General features: G+C 40.9%; 1 protein-coding gene across 1 annotated transcript in view; it reads left to right on the top strand.

Annotated features, from left to right (window-relative positions):
* Positions 1–679: 679 nt before the first annotated feature.
* SLC5A4 (solute carrier family 5 member 4) overlaps positions 680–22,217 on the top strand; it is a 33,729-nt gene continuing 12,191 nt past the window's right edge. The window contains 10 exon segments of the mRNA NM_214182.1: positions 680–822; positions 1,478–1,549; positions 3,382–3,486; positions 5,745–5,804; positions 7,535–7,639; positions 11,881–11,986; positions 13,459–13,539; positions 16,181–16,401; positions 19,032–19,167; positions 21,004–21,111. Of these exon segments, the coding sequence (NP_999347.1) occupies positions 688–822; positions 1,478–1,549; positions 3,382–3,486; positions 5,745–5,804; positions 7,535–7,639; positions 11,881–11,986; positions 13,459–13,539; positions 16,181–16,401; positions 19,032–19,167; positions 21,004–21,111 (1,129 nt within the window). The 5' untranslated portion in view covers positions 680–687.

Below are 22,217 nucleotides of genomic sequence, written 5' to 3'. Positions count from 1 at the left end.
TTATCCAGCAATCCCATGTCTGGATATAAATCCAGTCCTGAGAATCAGTATCATGTGCTGTAGGCTGATTCACCCATTGTCAAAACCCAGCCCACTGCGCAGCCTGTGGCACAGAGCCCTCCACATGCAGGACTCTCAGAGCCACTTCCCTTTCCTTCATGGGCCACCTCAGTCCTGATATGTCATATAAAGCCCAGTTCAGACAACTTGTTCCAGAAAAAATAAAGCTTTGGAACCCAGGAAATGCAAAATGACTTAACTTTCAAGGGATATAATTCCTTGCTCAGGAATCTTAACTACTCTGTGAGGGACCCTCACCCCGTATCTTCCTGACTCTTTTCTGGCTCTGTCACCTCTGTCCTTCTCCCCTCCTTGTCCTCTTCATCTCCTTAGTCCTCACTCAGCCTGGTCAAATCTTAAAGACCCCATCTTTCCATTCAGTGAATCCCCAACTCTCCACCTTCAATTCTCACTCCATTTCTCATCTCTCACCTCTCATTCCCACAGTTCACTGAGCCCAACATGACCACTGGAGACTCATGGTCTCAGAGCTCAGAGAAGTTTAAAGGTCCTCCTGGCCAGGAGATGACTCTGATAGCGCACGCCACCTGCTCGAGGCTGATCATTAACTCAGAGCTCACATAAGAAAAGGGCTGTACCTGGGATGGAAAACCACTGCCTGCAGCCATGGCCAGCACGTTAAGCCCCAGCACTGTGACCAAGACCCCGGGTCCTCCTGAGATATCAGAGCGCATCCAAAATGCTGCTGACATCTCTGTCATTGTCATCTATTTTGTGGTGGTGATGGCTGTTGGGCTGTGGGTATGTAGGAACCCAGTAGGGTGTTTAGGGTGGGCACAAGGCTCAGGGTAAAATGTCTGAGGGCGGGAAATGTGTGGTGTGAAGAAGTAAGAGGACATTACCAGCTGTTACACATTTCATTGTCCTCTCAGTCGTTTTCTCATGTGTGACATCAACTTTCACCGAGTTAATCCTTCTAACTTCGTGTGAATGGGGCCAGCAGTGGGACTTCAGACTTAGGCTGTTCAGCGTCCAGCACCTGGCATAATGGAATAAAGATATTGTTTTATTAGCTCATTTATTTTCCTTTACTTGCTTTCTAATTTAGTTGAGTTGGATGCCTAATTTATTTACATTCATTCTTTCAAGTAATGGGTTAGAGGCTGCATATTTTCTTCGAAGCACAGCTTTAGCGATTCACATTGTTTTCATCAATGAAAACAAAGCAATTAGGACAGAAGTTGAGGAATGTGATTTCTTAAAGTCCTTTGGTTTCTGTGAAGCTGTGATTTTTGAAGTCCTTTGAAAATTCGTGCTGTGTTATGATTTCCAGGATAGTGTTTCTCTTTAGGAATGCTGGAAAAGGTCACTTCCATCAGCACCCTGGCCAGAGCATCTGGGGCATCTCAGGAGCAATTGCTGCGGTTTGACCTTCACATGTCTTCCCTTCTCTCAGGCGATGCTGAGGACCAACCGGGGAACTGTTGGAGGCTTTTTCCTGGCTGGTCGAGATGTGACCTGGTGGCCGGTAAGTGGGTTAGAGCCTCCTGGAGGTAAATTTCCAGTGTGTGTGTTTAAGGGCAAATAAAGAGAAAAAAGGGAATGTTGATCATATCTGAAGTGCATTGGTTGCCTACTTGCTGGTGTCTCTTTCCCTAAAACCCTGACTTCAGGGCCCTGCCCTGTAGTTCCAGTAAATGTTAGTGAATCAACGATTGTGAGAGCAGGAGTTATAAGGTGGCATTTGGGAAGACCCAGCTCAGCTCTGCTTCAAATTCTTTCCCTATGGTCCAGAGCAAAGATCATCTGCCTTGGCTCTTTACAATTTCTAGTGCATTCCTTCATTGGTCCCAGTCCTGAGCCAATGCTACTGCCCCTCTTCTTTGAATAAGCATTCCCCACTCTGCTTTCCTCCTTCAACACTCAGCTCAAGCCCTGCTTTATCTGAGAAGCTTCCCCCTGCATGACCACCAGAATGTCTAGTCCTGCGTTCTCTGCAGTTATGAGAGCAGTTGTGAGTTCCCTGTGATGGTGAAATGGTGATGCCTCTTTGATTTTTGCCCAGTTTGTGTCTTCCATACTGGGTTTTGGTGCTTGGCTTCCTTGGCAAGAGTGCCCTTGCAGGGTGCATCTTCTCTGAACCTATACAGTGTCAGCAGTGGTTTAGGCATATGGTTATACAGTGGATGCTCAGTACATGCTTCCTTCACAGATCTGCAGACTGAATAGTATGAAAGGAAGTGGAGATTAGGAAATGACCTGGCCAGGGTGGTTGAAGCAGACCAATTGCAAGGTCAAAATGGGTATTTATTGGGGTGTCCAATCAGACAATGCCTTCTTAAGACTATTTTTATGAAATATTCAGGGCTCAACCAATCCCATAGCCACAAACCAACTCAATCCCATTCCCTGTCCCCAAATGCCTGAATAGAAAACCTGGTTTTGGAGTTCCCTTGTGGCACAGTGGGTTAGAGATCTGGCATCATCACTGCAGTGCCTAATGTTGCTGTTATGGCATGGGAACTCCCATGTGTGGAGGGCATGGCCAGAAAAAAAAAAAAAGGAAAGGAAAGATGGTCTTAAAGAAGGCTCAAAAAGTGAAAACAGAAGAATAAGCACTGTGGGGTTCCCACACTGAAACTCTATTCTGACAGAACTAGTGCTCATCCATGCTTCCTCAAGAAATCTCTCTTGATCACTGAGACTTAAGAACAGTAGACGATGTGACAGAAAACTTAGGGTCAGGAGGATGAGAAGAATTCCCTCTTACCCAGCTTTGGAGTCCTTGAGGCTGACTGAAGGATCCTACAGGAGGTCTGGAAGTTCTTGGCGAAGGATAGACTCAAATCAGAGCATCCAGGTAGATAATGTTCTTTAAAGCAGAGGTCAGAGAGCTTTTCCATAAAATGCCAGATTATAAGTATTTTATTTTATTTTATTTTATTTTATTTTATTTTATTTTATTTTATTTTATTTTATTTTATGGCCAGTATTTTAAAGTTTATGGGCCATACAGTGTGTTGCAACCACACAACTACTGTTGTAGCACAGAAGCAGCCTCGGTCAATATGTAAAACCAGTGAGTGTGGCTGCATTCTGATAAAACTATCTGTGGACCCTAAAACTTGAATTTCACATATCACATTTCCCAAAATATTATTCTTCTTTAGACTTTTTTTTAACCATTCAAAAATATGAAAACAGTCTTAGCTACCAAAAACTAATGACCGGCTAAATTTAGGCCATGATCTATAGCTTGCTGACTCCTACCCTGAGGAGAGGTGATAGAAACATCTCAATATTTACCTGCTTTTAGGATGTCTGATTTGGGACTTCTTTCTCTGTTCTCTTGGATTCCAGATGGGTGCCTCTCTCTTTGCCAGTAACATTGGCAGTGGTCACTTCGTGGGGCTGGCTGGGACAGGAGCAGCCTCAGGAATCGCCATTGCAGCATTTGAATGGAATGTAAGTGACATCATAGGTTTTTTTCCTTTAAATCAAAACTCTATTTTGTAGATAGGATCATTTGTACCATACTTTAGAGATGGGGAGTTTGGGGTTGGTAGATGAAGACTATTACATTTGGAATGGATAAGCAATGGGGTCCTATTGTACAGTGCAGGGAACTATGTCCAATCTCTTGGGTCAGAACGTGATGGAAGATAGTAAGAAAAAAAAAGAATGCATATATATATATATATATATGTTTGACTTGATCACTTTGCTATACAGCAAAAATTGAAGGAACATTGTAAATCAACTATACTTTAAAAAAATTTTTTTTTTTGTCTTTTTGTCTTTTTGCCATTTCTTCTTTTGCCAGTCGTGGCCCAAGAAATGGCAAAAAAAGGGTCGAATCAGAGCTGTAGCCACCAGCCTACACCAGAGCCATAGCAATGCAGGATCCAAGCCGTGTCTGCGACCTACACCACAGCTCACGGCAATGCCGGAGCCTTAACCCACTGAGCAAGGCCAGGGATTGAACCTGCAACCTTATGGTTCCTAGTCGGATTCGTTAATCACTGAGCCATGACGGGAACTCCTAAAAAAATTTTTTTTAAACTCTAGATGTGATTGCCCGGAAGTCTGTATAAGAAAAATTCCTGTTTGGTTTGCTTTCTATTTCTTTTCCTAACCCACCCCTTTTCTGAGCTTCAGAGCCTCCCCAGTGTGGCCCCATTCTGCCTGGGCCCTTCCAGTCACATTATTTTGTTCAAGCAGTTATTCCACCAGGAATATCATTTCTATAGGATTCAATCCTCACTTTCACTTAAACACCTTGATCATTTTAGCCATCACTTTTATCTTTCCTCCCTGAGCTATTACACTATATGTCTAGCTCTGAATTAGATGCAGGGAATTTTTAAAAATGTGAAAGAAAGATTCTTTTGAGAAGCTTACATCCCTGTGGGGGAGACAGATAAACATTCACTATACTATGGGAAGTACAAGGAGAGAAGCATGCATGGAGTGTTGAGAGCTCTCACACAGGAGGGTCATCCATCCTAGATGATGTCTAGGGCTCATCATGTGTCCAGGGAGATTCTTGGTGCTGATGTCAAAAGGATGAATAGGACCTGACCAAGGGAGTGACTGTATAGTAAGGAATGAGTGATTTAGAGGCAGTAGATGGAATCTACAAGGCTCTGTGATTGAGTTCCTAATTCTTCTACATCCATCTCACCAGTAGAAGATGTGTCCCCCTTAATTAGATCTAAGATCTTTAAGCACAGGGACCATCTCCTCTCATGTTTCTCCATAAGACTTAACTGGGCACATGCTATAAATATTTCTTGAATTGACTAAGCTTTTCTGTTCTTTTCTCCTGTCCTTTCTAGTGCTGGTATGTGCATGTGTATGAAATGTCAGAGGGAGATGCTGATGTGAAAGAAAGTTGGATTACAGCAAAAATATAAAGAGACCCTCCCTGGGTAGAGTCAGAAAGTGACCTTGAGTCATTGCAGTAACTGTGCCCTTCCCTTGTTGAAGATTTTGCCTCTAGTTTTACTTTGGTAGCGTCAGGGATTCCAGAATGGACCCAGCTTCCACACATGCCCTATGGTCTGGGTTTTGTTTTTATGGTGCCATGGACTCCAGAAAGGAGCCAGCCTCCAGAAGCAGGGACAAAATGCCATATGGCCCCAGTGGGTGTGATTATCAGGTTGCCAAGAGCCTGGCTCTTTTAATCCATGACTTTGGGCTTCCTTAATCTCTCTAAGGCTCAAGTTACCCCTCCATAAAACAGGATTGTGCTTATTGCATCTGTGTCACTTGGTGTTGTGAGAACAGCATGAGCAATATATGTGAAGACTTTTTACAAGCATCGATGTTAATGTAAGATTTCAGTAGTAGTAGTAGTATTTGTGGAGACTTGGTGGGTACTGGTAATATTCATCTATCTCTAAATGTCTTTCTCATTGGTTTGTCACTCTATATAGTTCTTGCCATTCAAGAATAATTCCTTTTGGCAAAGACCGTATCACTGACCAGTGGTCCAAATGGGCTCAGATCTCTTACCATCTCTCCATTTTTCACCACACATCTTTTGTCACCTCCTAAGCCCCAGGAAATGGTGGCCTCTGAATCATGGAAACAGAGGAAAGAGCCTACAGCTGTCCTGGGATCCAATCATACACTTTATTTTTAGTCTACGAGGTTGTGAAGTGAAAAGGCCCACAAACCAAGCCTTTCTAATTTCACACTCTGTTCTTGGTTTCTTGTAGGCTTTGCTGCTGTTACTGGTCCTGGGATGGTTCTTTGTCCCCATATACATCAAGGCAGGGGTGAGTATCCACAAGTGTTCTTTGGCTCATCTGTCAGGCATTCGTTTATAGACTCATTCTTTCTGATCAGTCATGAAACCTGGGTGCTATCATTCTTCCCAGGATTTCTGGGTTTACATTTACATAAATCTACTATGTGCTGTCAGATGGCTCTTGAAAATGGCTGCAGTCAGCTGTCCTCTTTCTGATCACTATTGTGAGGGTTTGTATTTTCTCATATTCTCAACAACACATGGTATTTTCCTTCATTCTATTCTTTGCCATTCTGACATTTGTGAAATAGTTTTTTTTGTTTTGTTTTGTTTGTGTTTTGGTTTTTTTAATGGCCACACCTGTGGCATATGGAAGTTCCTGGGCTAGGGGTTGATGGAAAGGAGTTTGTTGTTGTTGTTGTTTTGTCTTTTTGCCTTTTCTGGGGCTGCCCCTGCGGCATATGGAGGTTCCCAGGCTAGGGGTCTAATCAGAGCTGTAGCCGCCAGCCTACACCACAGCCATAGCAAGGTGGGATCTGAGCCACGTCTGTGACCTACACCTCAGCTCATGGCAATGCCGGATCCTTAACCCACTGAGCAAGAACAGGGATCGAACCCACAACCTCATGGTTCCTAGTCGGATTTGTTAACCACTGAGCCACGACGGGAACTCCTAAAGTAGTTTTTTTTTAAAAAAATAAGGAATAGAAAGCACTGTAGCTCTGGTGGCTCCCCTTTAATCTGTTATTGAGAACCATCTGGTTCGCTGCTCTGCCTCTCTAAGCCTGGTTCCCACATTTATTCCTTCTGCAGCTGGTGCACAGGCTGTGGGATGCTATATCCTGGGATAAGTCCTGGGATGAGGGTACTTTCTGTCCAATAAACCTGCCAGTCACTATATAGTCCCCCTCTGTTTATCCTGGGTCCCTTCCAGTTCCAGGCTTGAACAACTCTGTTGAAGAATGCTCTCCTTGATCTAAGAATCCACACCACAGAACTTATGCATGTGTTATTGGAAATGGCATACCATTTTTGACAGGGTTCCACACAGTTTATGAGCCCCTGAGCGTTTCTCTTCCTGTTTTTGATAATATTACATAAATCTTTATTTAAATCCTTTTATATTGGGGGAGATGAACTCATGAGCTCAATCTGCTATGAAGAAACCAGAAAAATGCGCCTTTTACACTGATTGCATAGATGATGTATTTCAGTAACGATAACCTCGGATTTTTCTCTAAATTGGGGTTTGATCTAACTGCCTTCTTTTCAGTAAAGATAATCACATAAATATACTCCCAACTGTATAACTGCAATTTGTTCAATTATCAATTTATTGTGTGACCCTAATTGTAGTTCATTATTTATGAGTAGTATTGTTTTTACTGGACTGCAACATTATTGGTGAAAATAATCAAAACTATTTGTTGAGTATCTAACATACATTTGGTGTCTCAGTGGGTACTTTACATCTACCTTCATATTAAAGTCCCATTTTACGGATGATAAAACGGAGATTCAGAGAGATTGTCATTTACCAAAGGTCACACTTCCAGTAAATGTCAAATCTGGGAACATATCCCAAGATTGTCTGATTCCAATGATTGCATATATTCCAGTCCTGCTGCTTTCCAAGGGTGAAACCTCTGTCTTCCTGAGGTACTGCACATAGTTACCTGCTCACAGGTGCTTAGTGAATGTTAAACAGTCTGAACATGCTAAGCTCTGAAGGAGAATCCCTGGTGTCTGCCTCTGCAGGTGATGACCATGCCAGAATACCTGAGGAAGCGGTTTGGTGGAAAGCGACTCCAGATCTACCTCTCCATCCTCTCCCTGTTCATCTGTGTGGCTTTGAGAATCTCAGTGAGTTCCATGCCCTCCTGGCATATTATCTTCGTGAGGTCCTTTGATGGGGCAAAAGTGCTAAGATCAAGAGAGCCTTTATAGATTAAGCCTTATGGATGGTTTTTAAACTATGTGGGGTCTCTCTGACAAGTTTTTATGTAGAAAAAGAGGAGTTTCAGAGACCCTGCACTCATAGAGTAAAAGAATTACAAGTTATGAGAGGCTCCTGAGTGTAAACCCACACTTTCATTAAGAGTATGAAAAAATGGGAGTTCCCGTCATGGTGCAGTGGTTAATGAATCCGACTAGGAACCATGAGGTTGCGGGTTCAATCCCTGCCCTTGCTCAGTGGGTTAACGATCCTGCGTTGCCGTGAGCTGTGGTGTAGGTTACAGACACCGCTCAGATCTTGCGTTGCTGTGGCTCTGGCGTAGGCTGGCAGCTACAGCGCTGATTGGACCCCTAGCCTGGCAACCTCCATATGCCGCTGGAACGGCCCAAGAAATGGCAAAAAGACAAAAAAAAAAAAAAAAAAAAAAGAATATGAAAAAATGGATGGACAGAAAGAAAAAAAAAAGTCTCATTTAAGTAGCACAGCTATTTAGTAGTCAAGAGGAGGATTCTCTAGCCCCCTGCCTCCCCCTGCACAATAACCTCTTTATTCTCTTTGTCAAAGCCAGGCCAGGTTTACATTTTCCTTTTCATCTTAATTATCTGACATGTAGACCAGAAGGAAAGTGTTTTATATTATTATGCTGACTTTGCTTTACTGTACCCTATTTTATCATCCCTATAAAACAGATGTTACAGATCAGTGTTAAAAGGATTCTAAAGTTTAACAGTTCAATCCCTTGGAGATAATCATTGAGAAAAGAAAAAAGGAATTGGAAGATTCAGCAGCATGTTTAGAAAACAAACAAAAAAAGTTAACTCATTTGCTCCTCAATGTGTAGGTGACTAAGGAAATACTCTCCTGCAAGTTTATAGCCTAGGCAGTTCTTGAGAGCCGAAGCTCACTCTCATTATTGCTCCTGTGTTGAACTGAGTCATGACTGGAAGCAAATCAGCAGCTTAGATTAAATGGCGTGAGCCTTCCTAATGCAATGTGAGCATTTCCCAGCACTTATAAATTGTTGATCTCTGGGTTGGGGGAGCAAGATTCCTGTGCACAAGGAGTTCACCATGTGGTTAAGGATGTAAGAATGTCCAATGAAATAGCAATTTGCGACACTATATGCAAAAATATTAAAATGAGAGCTGAAATAGAGTATAAAGACAAGCACAGGAAATGTGCTATGGACACCCAGGAAGTGAGGTGGTGGTCCTTGCTGCATAGAACTGGAACTGAGGTCTTCTGCATTGGTGGGGAGTGCAGGGACTTAAATGAGCCCCAGGACAGGAGGGTGAAGAGACCCCAAGGGATGCAGAGGAGCCTGCAGGTATCTGGGGCTTTGAGCTCACACATTCTGCCTCTGGCTCCAACACCTATAGGGCTTTATGATCTTAAAGAGCACTGTAGGTGGGTGGGACTCGCTGATCTCCATTCTCCTCTGGCCCTGAAGCCCAGAGTTATGACCCTAAGGAGCATGAACAAAGTGCTAGAGCAGAATGACAGAGGCCAAAGCAGACCCTGAGGGATGCAGGCTCCTGGCATGGATGGTTCCTGGTGGTGGGAGAGGATGGAATGTTGGGGAGCTGAATGGAGCCACAGAGAAAGCCAAGTGACTATGCAGGAGCTGCTGTGGTGAGCTGGAAAGATTCAGCGACAGGAGTCCATTTTTACCAACTAGGTTATGTTTTAAGTGATATTAATAATCTTAGACATGACCTTCTGTGTACTATTAGACTCTGATAACAGATTCTGTCCTGGTTAATTATTAAACAGATCAGCGACTTTCATAGTTCTCCCCTGCCCCAGGTTTTAAAAAGATCATCTTGTTCACTGGTTCTCAACCTCCAATAATACATCTACTGAGAGTCATTATATGTACTCAGTAAGACATCATGCACCTTTAACCTTAGACAATTGAACCCGAATGCCTTAAAGACATTTATGATACAAATTTTTAAATTAAGAAATTAACCTTGGGAGTTTCCATTGTGGCACAACAGAAATGAATTCAACTAGGAACCATGAGGTTGCGGGTTTGATCCCTGGCCTCACTCAGTGGTTAAGGCTCTGGCATTGCCTTGAACAGTGGCATAGATCACAGATGCAGCTTGGATCCTGTGTTGCTGTGGCTGTGGCATAGGCTGGCAGCTACAGCTCCGACTCGACCCCTACCTGGGAACCTCCATATGCCTCAAGTTTGGCCCTAAAAAGACACACACACAAAAAAAGAAAGAAATTAACTTGGATTAAAACTGATTGTAACCTACAGACTTTATTGAGAGATGACAATTGTCCAACTAATGTCTTTAATAGCAAAAGAAAATCTCGGATTTTGAAATGCTTCCTATTTATGAGAAATATTTTAATTGCCCCCCCACGTAGATTAGTATGAATGTGACAGCAATAAATGCAGACAAATGCAGGTACCATTCATGACAAATTATATACAATGAGTCCCAGCAGGTGATGTCTTTTCTGAAATGGTAAATAATTTTTTGTGACTATCAAATTTTGTAAAAGCCCAATCTCCTCTCAATTTACACAGTAGTTGCAGTCCTTAAAAATCCGGTGATAACAAAGTTGCAGAAAGTACTTTGTGTTTGTAACACAGAGTTAGATTCTAGGCTTGGATTATCAAGAATAGGCTTTTCACCAACATGAGTGTCTGGTGAAATGATAAAACATCAGGTTTTATTTCAAATTTTATGAGGGTAAAAAGCAACCATCTCCTGTTACACCTTTTCCAAACCCAAGTTCTACCAAAAAAAAAAAAACCTAATTCGTCTGATTCTGAATCCTTTCCCTTACTTGACTCATGCTTTCCTTTTCCTTAGATTCCATAATCCATCCTTATAATCACTCTTTATCACATAGACTCAATTTATTTGCCTGTCTCCCCTTTCATTAAACTCCCCTAGAAAAAGAGTTCAATCCTGGTTAAACCCAGCTTCCCACTTATTCTGTGCCTGTACCTAGAGAATTTATTTCCATGTTTCTAACATGCTTACATACTATTTCTCAGGTTTTGGGTTTTGTTTTTGACATGGATCCTGGGAAGATCAGAATTTAGGGGACAGATCCAAACACCAGTTGCACTGAAGAAATATCAGGGAATCAGGGAAGCAGACTTTGGGGCTACAGGGGCCCAGGCAGAGCTGGGTAGACATGATCTTGCATCTCAGGGTAAAATGTGAAGGGTGAGGTAATTATGAAGCAAATAGCTAGGACTCCCTGCTGGCCTCTGGACCTCAACCAATAGTTCTTTTATTTATGTTTCTTTATGACTTTCCCCTGGTCTTCTCAATGACATTCTAAACCATCCACAACCTTTTTAGCTCCTGGACCTCTGTCTCTTATCAGAAAACCTCAGCATTGAGAACTATGTCTAGATACTCATGTTGCAACAGAAGAAATGGTGGGGGAAAAACTGTAATTGTAATGTATACATGTAAGGATAACCTGACCCCCTTGCTGTACAGTGGGAAAATAAAATAAAATTTTAAAAAAATACTTAAGATAAAAAAAAATAAATTTAAAAAAAAAAAAGAAAGAAAACCTCATCTCCCACTTAGTCTGGTAAACTTAGGTGTGAACCAACCACTCATTCCTCCTCCACCCAAATAACCTTATTCTTTCCTTCTTCCCACCACTCTGAGGATAAGGAATCTTCCCTTTTTATCAAAGTTCAGCCCCTCAACCTCTGCCTACTCTTGATCCCATCTCGTCTCAATGTCTCTAGCTATTTGCTTCATAATTACCTCACCCTTCACATTTTACCCCTTACTTTCTAATACCCCAAGCATGCTCAAGTATCTTCCTTCCTGACAATAGCCATTCCTCTATTTTGTGTCTCCTCTGTCTACCTCTTTAGTCTTTATTATTGTTTCTCTGCTGACCATCATGAAAGAGTATTCTACACAAGCTATAGTGTAGACATGTCTCACCTTCTGTTCACTCACTAGTTATTCCTCTTGGTGGTCAGTCCAATAACTTATCCTCTGTGGATGAGATCTGGCTTCTAAAGAGTTCACAAGTGGATTGCAGAAATGACATGTAGAGTTACAGTAAGTATTTGGGGGAAGTCATCAGTGAAAAGCTAAGTGATGTGGTGCATGTTTCTTTTCCATCCTAACTGCTCCCTCTTTAGTCAGACATATTTTCTGGAGCCATATTCATCAAGCTGGCCTTGGGATTGGACCTTTATCTGGCGATCTTCAGCCTCTTGGCTATCACTGCTATTTACACAATCACTGGTGAGTCTGTTGCAAGTTTAGCTCAGTAATGCTCTCTTCTGCTCATCTCACCTGCCATTAGCACCCTCAGTGTTAGCTTTGTCACTGTCATGGTAAAGAAAACTTCTTATTCCATATTGTGATATTCAACCACAGACCCAGAAATACAACTAGAACAAAAGAAAACAGAATCCTCAGTATTGGGTGTGAGCAGCTAATGATGTGGTGAGTGAAGTGGTGAAAGAGTGATTTGGCTCAGCTGTGTGTTTGGTACCCAGACTGGCATTTGGAATCCAGTGTATTGTATACATGGAAAGTCAGGATGAAATAGTGGCTTCAACCTGAGACTGGCAAATCCAAGGCAGGGCCCAAATGAAGACATGATGCCAGGGCACAATGGTAGACTATGAACTGCAGAATCAGGAAAGGAGGATTGAGGCAGCCAGTTGGTTATGAGAGACAGTGTGTGGTAACAGTTCAATAGCAGCCTTTTGTGAACCACATAAACTGGTGCAGCGGCTCGTGCATACTAACTTATGAAAATTAAACTATACTAGCTCAGGTGGGAAAAATAAAGAAAAATAACACTTGGAATAATCAAGAAAGCTCTGGAGCCATTTTAACACATTGAATACATTTCAGAATAAGTGAGAGATAAGGGTGTGAATCTCCTATTTTCAGGATCTGTCTTGTTTCCCCATGCCACTCTCATGAAGGAAATACTTTGCTGACTGAGACTGTGAGCCTAGAGTTGAAAGTCATTGTTGTTTGAACACACTGCAGCAAAACACAAGTCAACAACTATATCTGGTTCTTGACTAATGAGACAGTGATACATTCCAACACCAAAGCAAAATGGCTTTCCCCAGTTTTTTTGAGAGCAAGTATTTTTCTAAGTGGAGTGAACTGAGGGATTGTTAAAGGAAACTTTCATGGTATTAAAACTTGGCCTTTCCCCCTATTTAATATTCAAAAACTCACACAACGGGAGTTCCTGTTGTGGCTCAGTGGAAATGAATCTGACTAGCATCCATGAGGATGCAAGTTCAATCCCTCGGCTCACTCAGTGGGTTAAGGATGGGCATTGCCTTAAGCTGTGGTGTATGTACGTCTCAGATGCGGCTTGATCTGGAGTTGCTGAGACTGTGGCATAGGCCAGCAGCTGGGACCCCTAGCCTGGGAACCTCCATATGCCTCGGGTGCAGCCCTAAAAAGACAAAAAAACACAAAACAAAAAAACTCACACAAAGATGGACCTCTACTATATTTCTCAGAAACTTTGAGTCAAGTCAAGGCAAGGCAAGGGATATGGAGGATCAAAGAGAGACATAACTACTAAGGAGATAAGGATGACAAGAGGAGCTTGTGGCCCTTCTAGGAGCTTTTGATATGTTTTTGCTGAGTTATTTCCAGGGTTTGGATGGAGGAGAACCTGGAGGTGATGGCAAATAGATGAGGATAAAATGTCCTGGTTCTTTTCTTTCTCTCCACAGGTGGCTTGGCCTCGGTGATTTACACAGACACCCTCCAAACGATCATCATGCTGATAGGTTCTTTTATTCTCATGGGGTTTGGTAAGTGGTAACAGTGTGAGCAAGGCCCTGAGGCCAGAAATCAAGGACTTGCATCTGGTCAGTCTACCTGCTCTTTACTACTGCTTTCCAAGTCTATCGGGTCACATTTTCCAATCATTTACATAATTCACATCATTGAAATGTCTACCTAACTTCTTTCTTGCTGTACTATCTCAGCATGAAAAAGTGAGGGAGAAGAACTTTACCGCCTTTAAAAGATTACTGCTCAGGGAGTTCCCATCAGGGCTCAGTGGGTTAAGGATCCAGCATTGCTGTGAGCTGTGGTGTAGGTTGCAGACGCGACTCGGATCCCGCGTTGCTGTGGCTGTGGTGTAGGCCGGTGACTACAGCTCTGATTAGTCCCCTAGCCTGGGAACCTCTATATGCTGTGAGAGCGGCTCTAGAAAAGGCAAAAAGATTAAAAAAAATTATTGCTTAGACAAATTTCTTTGTTTAATCTTAATATCTTTGTGTTCATAATGGACAAAGTTAGTACCATTGGGTTGAAAATTTTTATGAAAATACTGTGCATTGGATTCAATTACATTTACATGTACATTTTCATTTATATAGATCTGCATTAAATAAAGGATTTAATATTAAGAAAGTTTTAGATAACTAAATATAAACTTCATTATGACTATTTCAGATGGAAATAATTAAAGTACATTTCTTACTCTATTGTTAGAATATACAATCATAGGTTGGATTTTCTCACTTAGTAGTATCATCAACTAATTCATTCTTTTAAGTCATGCCAGCAAACACTATTGATGAATCTAATTTACAGCTTGCTGATTTTTGTTTCCTTTTTTATGGTGTTTGTTTATCTTTGCCTAGAAAATCCATGTACACAGTAAAAAGGATGTAGGGTGAAACCAAGTGTCCTTTTATCCCTCTCCTGACCAGCAGCAACCCTGTTCTACCACCTACTCAAGCTACACCATACATGCACCTAGTTACAGAACTTAAAGGTGCACACAGCAAAACTGATATAACTGCGAAGACAACAAATCCACAATGATAGTGATTTTGACAGAATATGGATGCTATTAGCCACATATGACTATTTAAATTTAAATTAATTAAAATGAAAAATTCAGTTTCTCATTTGCCTAGCCATATTTCAACTGCTAAATATATTACCATGTTGGACGGCACAAAAATAGAATGTTTCCATCATTACAGAAAATTCTATTGTACAGTGCTACTCAAAAAGCAATTGCTAGTACCAATTCCTTGTGAACTTTCTACTTAAGCCAAAATTTCTATTTTTTTTCATTCATGGTTCTTTGGTTTCTGGCCCCAGTGATGCATACCCTGGCATCAGCCTCTCTAAGATTCACTTCTCCTATCGTTATGGGAGAACACTCATCTCTTAGGTCCCCCATGTATTTCCATTACAAACCGTACTTCCCTTATCAGAACAATTTCCTTGTATTGTCTGTCTCCTCCACTAGGTTGAGTCTCTGCCTTGCACATTCATTTTGCATATAATGCTGGCACAGTGTTTGGCACACAACAAACACGTTAGTGCTCAAATAGTTAATGAAGTAAACGGTCAACCTCAACTCTACAAATGTAGAGTTGTAATGTCTACCAGTCTACAAATTCATGCTGATGAAATCTATATCACTTGAACCAATACTATGTTGTCTCAAATGCCTGGGCTTATTTTTCTATGGTTCTCATCCATTGTGATTCCTTTCTATACCTAACTTTTCCAGACCCTCCCAGGGGGCTGAGTCTCACCATTTCCCTTCACCACACTTAATCTGCTGCCTCCAATTTCTGCTCCTTATCCTTCCAAATTTTTATTTTTTTTTTTTTTTTTTTTTTTGTCTTTTTGTCTTTTTCGTTGTTGTTGTTGTTGTTATTGTTGCTATTTCTTGGGCCGCTTCCGCGGCATATGGAGGTTCCCAGGCTAGGGGTTGAATCAGAGCTGTAGCCACCGGCCTACACCAGAGCCACAGCAATGCGGGATCCGAGCCGCGTCTGCAATCTACACCACAGCTCACGGCAACGCCGGATCCTTAACCCACTGAGCAAGGGCAGGGATTGAACCCGCAACCTCATGGTTCCTAGTCGGATTCGTTAACCACTGCGCCACGACGGGAACTCCCCAAATTTTTATTGTAACACAGGTATAATATAGTATTGCACCAGAAAACCAGAGTGTGTGTAAGGTCTGACCAGCCAGGCTCTGGAATCCGGAAGAAAGACCATGACTTCTGGCCCTTTCAGATGAGTTGTGGTTTTCCGATATCTAATTCTGTTAGCCTCATTTAGCTTATCTTCAGGTTTTTTCTGCCTTGGCTGCTTGTGAAACATCAAATACCAGTCTTTTGGATAACAGTTTAATTTTTACCACAAGGCTAAACACTAAATCAAAATTTCCAAGAGCACCATAAGAAGAAAAGTTAAAGAGTAATTTGCTTTATGTACTTTGTGAAGGGAAATCTGATGGCATGGCCAGTGCCAGTAGAGGTACTAGAAATACATGGATCCTGGGAGAAGGACATTGAGGATTTGACCAGGCTGATTGGAGGTGTTTGGGTACCTCCACTACAAGGGAATAATTATGAACATGAAGTGTCTTGGATTTCTATGAAACGTTTCATTTTATTCAATGCCTTTCCAGCTTTTGTCGAAGTCGGAGGCTACGAGAGTTTTACAGAGAAGTACATGAATGCCATCCCAACCATAGTCGAGGGGGACAACCTGACAATCAGCCCCAAGTGCTACACTCCTCAGGGAGACTCCTTCCACATTTTCCGAGATGCTGTCACTGGGGATATTCCATGGCCAGGAATGATATTTGGAATGACCGTCGTAGCTGCGTGGTACTGGTGCACAGATCAGGTGAAGTGTGTGTGTGTGTGTGTGTGTGTGTGTGTGTGTGTGTGTGTGTGTGTGGTGTGTGTAGATAATTTGTATTGTTCCTTTTCTTCTCATAGAAAAACATCTAGTTTCTATTTCATATACACATATGCGCATGATTTAAAGAGCCAAACACTTCTAGAAAGCTTGTTATAAAAAATAGCTGTCTGGTATCCCAGCTCTCTACACCATTTACTGTCTCTCAAAAGCAAACAACTTCATCTCCTTAAGTATTCTGGATTCTCTAAATCCTTGTACTCATGAACAATTGACATGGCTATCACCTTGGAGTTCATTAGCTCTTACATGCCAACTACACCCACTGAATCAGAACTTGCTCATAAGCCTGAGCCCCAGGTGATTCAAATAAAAGTTTGTATGGCTCCCTCTTAGTTTTCCAGTTTTAGGGTTTTTCTATGGGCTTCTCATAATTAGAAATGAGAGTTTAGCTCTTTTAATTTTCTACCCTCAATCTCCCACAAGCACACCGCCTGTTCTTCCATCCTCCCAATAGATCTAATTCAAAATTTTAGTAAGTTCTGCATTCAATGCTTCAATTTTTATAGCTACATAAATATAACTCACAGCTAAGTTACATGGTATTATCTGGTTTCCTTTAGCTTTTTCTTTTCTCTAAAACAAATAATTCTCTTGTTTTTGTTTTCATTTTTCCTGATAATTTTTCCTGATTAAACAACCCTCCGTAAATTGCCTGAATCTCCTCTCAATATTTGCACACCCATCAAGTATTCTACCAGTTCTTTCTCTAGCTTTCTCCCAGAGCCTTTCACCTCTCACAGACTGTCAGGTTGTCCTCTATGCTTGGTTCCTATCCTAACCCAGAACCCCTTTCATTACCATGTTTAGGATTTCCTTTGCTTCATTCTTAGGTTATATTTCCTATTTTCAGTATTCCACATCATCGTCTTTCTTTGCTTAATCCTTCTTTCAGAGCAGTTGAATTATCTAGTAAGTTCCTGAGAAAGATAGGAGGTAAATGTATTATGATTTTGCATGTTTGAAAATGTCTTCACTCCAACTCTTCCTAAATTGATACTCTGGCTATGTACACATTTGTAGGTTGGAAATCATTTCCTGAAAGTCATGGATTCATTTTATTTTGACTTCCACCATTACTGATGTGAAGCTTGAAGTGATTCTTGGTCTTTTGGATGTGACTTGCTTTTCTCTCTGGAAACTTCTTTCCTTCGTCCTCGGTGTTTTGAAATTTCACCACAATATACTATTGTGTGTGGATCTGTTTTCATCCATTATTATGGGCCACTGTGACCTCTTTGATCTGGTAATTGAATAGTTTGGGAGATTCTTTCTTTGATTTTTTCCATTTTGGTTTCTTCTATTTGGGACCTTCTACTTTTGAGTGTTGGTCTTCCCAGCTGATTCTCTAGTATTTTACCCCCCCCCCCATCTTTCATTTCTTTCTCTTTCCTCTACTTTCTTGGAGATTTTCTTAATTTTATCCTCCTTTGCATTTCTAACTTCTAAGATTTTATTTTTTTGTTTTCTAGATGTTCCTTTTTATAGCATATGTTTATTTTTGTTTTGTTTTTTGAAATTTTCTTCTCCCTAAATAGTCTCTGTCAACTCAAACTTATAATTTCACAGTTTTAACCCACTTTGTATCAATGTTAGTGTTAGTTTTCTTTTTCTCTATTCAATAAACTGATTTTCTCAACATTTTATCTACCAAAGAATGTACCCTCTCATCATTGATTTTTGAGACCATTTTTATTATTTATATTTTGCCTCTGAAATCATCTGACTTGCTTTCTATAATTAGCCTCACATTCTTCTTTAGATCTGGTGGCTGAACCTGTTTCTCTGACAACAGGACTCCTCTCCTCACTTCTAATTTGTGTTGTCCCTCCAACCATTGGCTTCCAGCCCCTGTCTACAAATACCACCTGCTCCCTCAGCACTAAATAACATTTCTGCTATCTCTAATAGATTTGTCTCTCCAAAGAGAATTAAGCAGAAAAATGCATTTATTTTACGACATTCCTCGAGGAGATAAATATCAAGAAGTTATGGCATTATGGTTAAAAATTCTGCTTTGCTAAAATTCTTAGTCAAGAAATGGAGCGGCTTAAGTAGAAATTATGAAATTATATACATTCATTTTCTAAGGGCCATAATGTTTGATTCATAACTGGATGAGGTCCTCAGAAGAGTCTGAAGAAATCTGGAGATGAATATCTCAAGGTTATATTCTGATGGTTCCTGACACTGGTGTTTCCATGTCAGTGGGCTTAATTTGCCATAGGGACAATACAGCGTGGGAGCTGTAAACATGTTTTAATAGTGGTGATGCATATTGACTTCTATGTACTAAGAGTCTCACAAAAATACCAAATATTCAGGATGCCCTACGAGAGATAGCGCTACCTAGAGATGAGAAATCAGAGACTTATAGAAGTCAAGCTCTTATGTAAGAGGAGTAAGAATTCAAATTCTGATTTTACTCTGAAGCCCATTGTCTTCTGCTAGTCATAACTATTTCTTATTGTAACATTAATTTCTGAAAAGAGGTGCTCCCCTTCTTTGAGGTCATTCTATGGTTGTTTCATGACTACGCTGTGTTTCCCTGGCAGGTCATTGTGCAGCGCTGCCTGTCAGGCAAGGATATGTCTCACGTGAAGGCCGCCTGCATCATGTGTGGATACCTGAAGCTGCTGCCCATGTTCCTCATGGTGATGCCGGGGATGATCAGCCGCATCCTGTACACAGGCAAGTTATGAATTCATAAATCCTCTTTTTATTATGCCTGGATTCTGGGTAGTGGTTCTAAGATGTATCAAGACTTTGACAAATTAGAAAACCCATTATCTACGGAGGTAAAAACAGAATCCCAAGTGGAAAGAACAGCTGCGCAGAGGGTTAGAAACAAGAAATGCTGGCATATTTGACATTATCTTCCCTTTTCTCTTATACTGCATGCCTGTCTCCTTGCAGACTTTGAGTCTGAGTCCTGTTTTCATGAGTGGCTTGGATTTAAGTTAGTCTACAAGATAATGCAGAAGGATGAGGTAAAACTGGGAAAATATGAATTGAGTGAGGTGTGATGGTTGAGCCCAAGGATATCTCTAAATGAGGAAGTCTTTGAGATACACTGTCACTTTTTGGTCCTTCCAAGATGGTTGGAGAACTGAACCAACCTTCACTGCTTTGGAATTGGGTTGTTTGGGTATTTTCCTTAAAAAATAAACTTTCTTTCTTTATTATGAAGGGTGAAGGAAATATAGCCAAATATTTTTTGGTTAATCAATGCCTCTGGTTTCTAATGGGCAATACATCAGATAACACTGAATCTACTTCATGTTTTCTCAACTGGGCATCAGTTTATTTAGCTGAAATTTGTTAAGATGAACATCAACTGACTGACATCCCTTCTTATTGCAACATTGCAGTGTTGTCTATAACAGTAAAGAAAGTATAGATATCTAACAAGTAGTGAACAGCCAAAGAAATTATTGTATACCCTCATTATAGAAAATGGCACAGGATTTCCCATCATGGCTCAGCAGAAAAGAATCTGATTAGTATTCATGAGGACACAGGTTTGATCCCTGGCATCTCTCAGTGGGTTAAGGATCTGGCGTTGCTGTGAGCTGTGATGTAGGTCACAGACACGGCTCGGATCTGGCATTGCTGTGGCTGTGGCATAGGCCAGCAGCTATAGCTCCAACTCAACCCCTAGCCTGAGAACTTCCATATGCCATAGTGCGGCCCTAAGAAGACAAAAGAAAGAAAGGAAGAAAGAAAGAAAATGGCACAGAAGAGACTGAAGACTATCTTAAAGCTTGAGAAAATGCTGAAATTATTATGTTAAGTATAAAAAGCAGTCTACAAATATTATCTCAACAATTACCATAGTTATGCCAAAAAAGATATTTCTTGGTGGAAAAGGATTAGAAATGAATATTTTATAACTAAAAGAAGCTAAACTGCTAAAGTGTTAGTATTCTGCGTGGGGTTTTTTTTATCAAGTTTGCCATCTATTGCTGTAATATTGTTTTAAGCAAAAAAAGAAAATTACCCAGATATTGTGTAAATGCCACAATGAAGCATGATATCACCCCATGTGGGGCAGTCGCTGCAGCAACCATCACGGTAACACCTGTTCTTAGGTGTAGGTGGGAAAACATTGGGCTAAGTGATGAGATACACGAATAACTTGGGTGTTATTGTCATTGTAGTGGTGATGGTAGAAGTGGGAGTAGTGGTTGTTTCATCTCTGGAGTTCTGTGCTCCTGGGAGGATTTCTGCTCTTGCAGCTTTCCTGGAGAACGGAATCAGCCTCTCGTGTTTGCTCTAGTGCACTTATTTCTCAAAGAATAACCCTGCGCCTTAGGTTAGTACACAGGAAGCTACAGGTGTGAGACAACTAGGCAGTCATATTCTGGGCAAAGAAGGACCAGATCCATGGTATGGAGTTCAAAGCTGAATCTCCAATGTCTAGTCCTCTCATTCATGACCTTTGAACTTGTCTCTATGTCAAATGGTTGTTAATCTTACCTATTTGGGCCCCACTCACTGAATCTACTTATCTGAATCCCTCCTCAGAGAAGGTGGCCTGTGTAGTACCTTCTGAATGTGTGAAACACTGTGGTACTGAAGTTGGCTGCTCTAACTATGCTTATCCATTGCTGGTGATGGAACTGATGCCCAGTGGTAAGAAAACATCCACACTCTAATGACTGGATAAAGAAAATGTGGTGGGGGGAGTGGAGATAGAGGTGTAGATAAGGGAAGAGTATTCAGCCTTTAAAAAAGAAGGAAATCCTGCCATTTGCAACAACATAGATGAAGCCAGAGAACATTATGCTGAGTGAAATAAGCCAGGCACTTAAAGGCAAATACTCCACCATGTCATTTATATGTGAAATCTAAGGGTACAAACTTTTTGTTACAAGATGAATAAGTTCTGGACAGCTAATGTACAGCATGGAAACTATAGTTAATAATAAAGTATTGCTTGCTTGAAATTTGCTAAGAGAACAGATCTCAAGTATTATCACTACAAAACCAGAATAAGATAGCCATGTGAGGTGATAGATATGTTAATTAGCTTGATTGTTGCAATCATTTCACACCACATTGTATGCCTTAATTATATACATTGGATATACATTATATACATTGTATGCCTTAATTATGTACTTGTCAATCATACCTTGATAAAGATGGGAAAAACTTCATGCCTCAGAGGCCAGGTCTAGAGATGGGCCATGAGAAAGGGTTATGGTATAATCCTTAATAGTTAGTTCTTCCTTCCAGTAATTCAATTGCCTTCATCAAACTTTAAGTACCTGCCATAGGCTACCAGCCATGTTCTTGGCCTGGAGAATACAGGGATGAACCAGATGTAATTCCTATTAGAAGACTCCCTCCTCCTCTGGTTTCAAGACTGTCTATCAAGGCAATGAAGAGTACTTAAATTACAGGTTTATCAGTAAGAGTTGCATAGTAAAAACATAAATTCAGAGGACTAGAGGTTAACTCTTTATCCTTTCTTTAGAACAGTGATATACAAATAATAGACTCAATCTATTTAACTTACAACTGTTTATTAAGTGACTACTATGTGCCAGACAGTGCCTTGGTGCTCAGAAAACATCCATGAAGAAGGCATAAAATCATCTATCCCGTAGAACTCACATTCTGGTTTCATGAGATAGAAAATAAACCACACATATGAAATAAGTAAGTTATTAGCTTGCTAGAAGGTGATCTGTAGTGATCAGAAACAGAGCATGGTAAGTGGCTCAGTAGTGACT

Source organism: Sus scrofa, chromosome 14 (genome assembly GCF_054392235.1).
Source record: "Sus scrofa isolate SSC_HxYL_T2T_F1_AM1 chromosome 14, Sscrofa_HxYL_maternal_Yorkshire_Landrace_v2.0, whole genome shotgun sequence".
Classification (NCBI taxonomy): domain Eukaryota; kingdom Metazoa; phylum Chordata; class Mammalia; order Artiodactyla; family Suidae; genus Sus; species Sus scrofa.
Note: the sequence above shows the minus strand (reverse complement) of the source record. Positions and strands in the feature narration are given on the sequence as shown.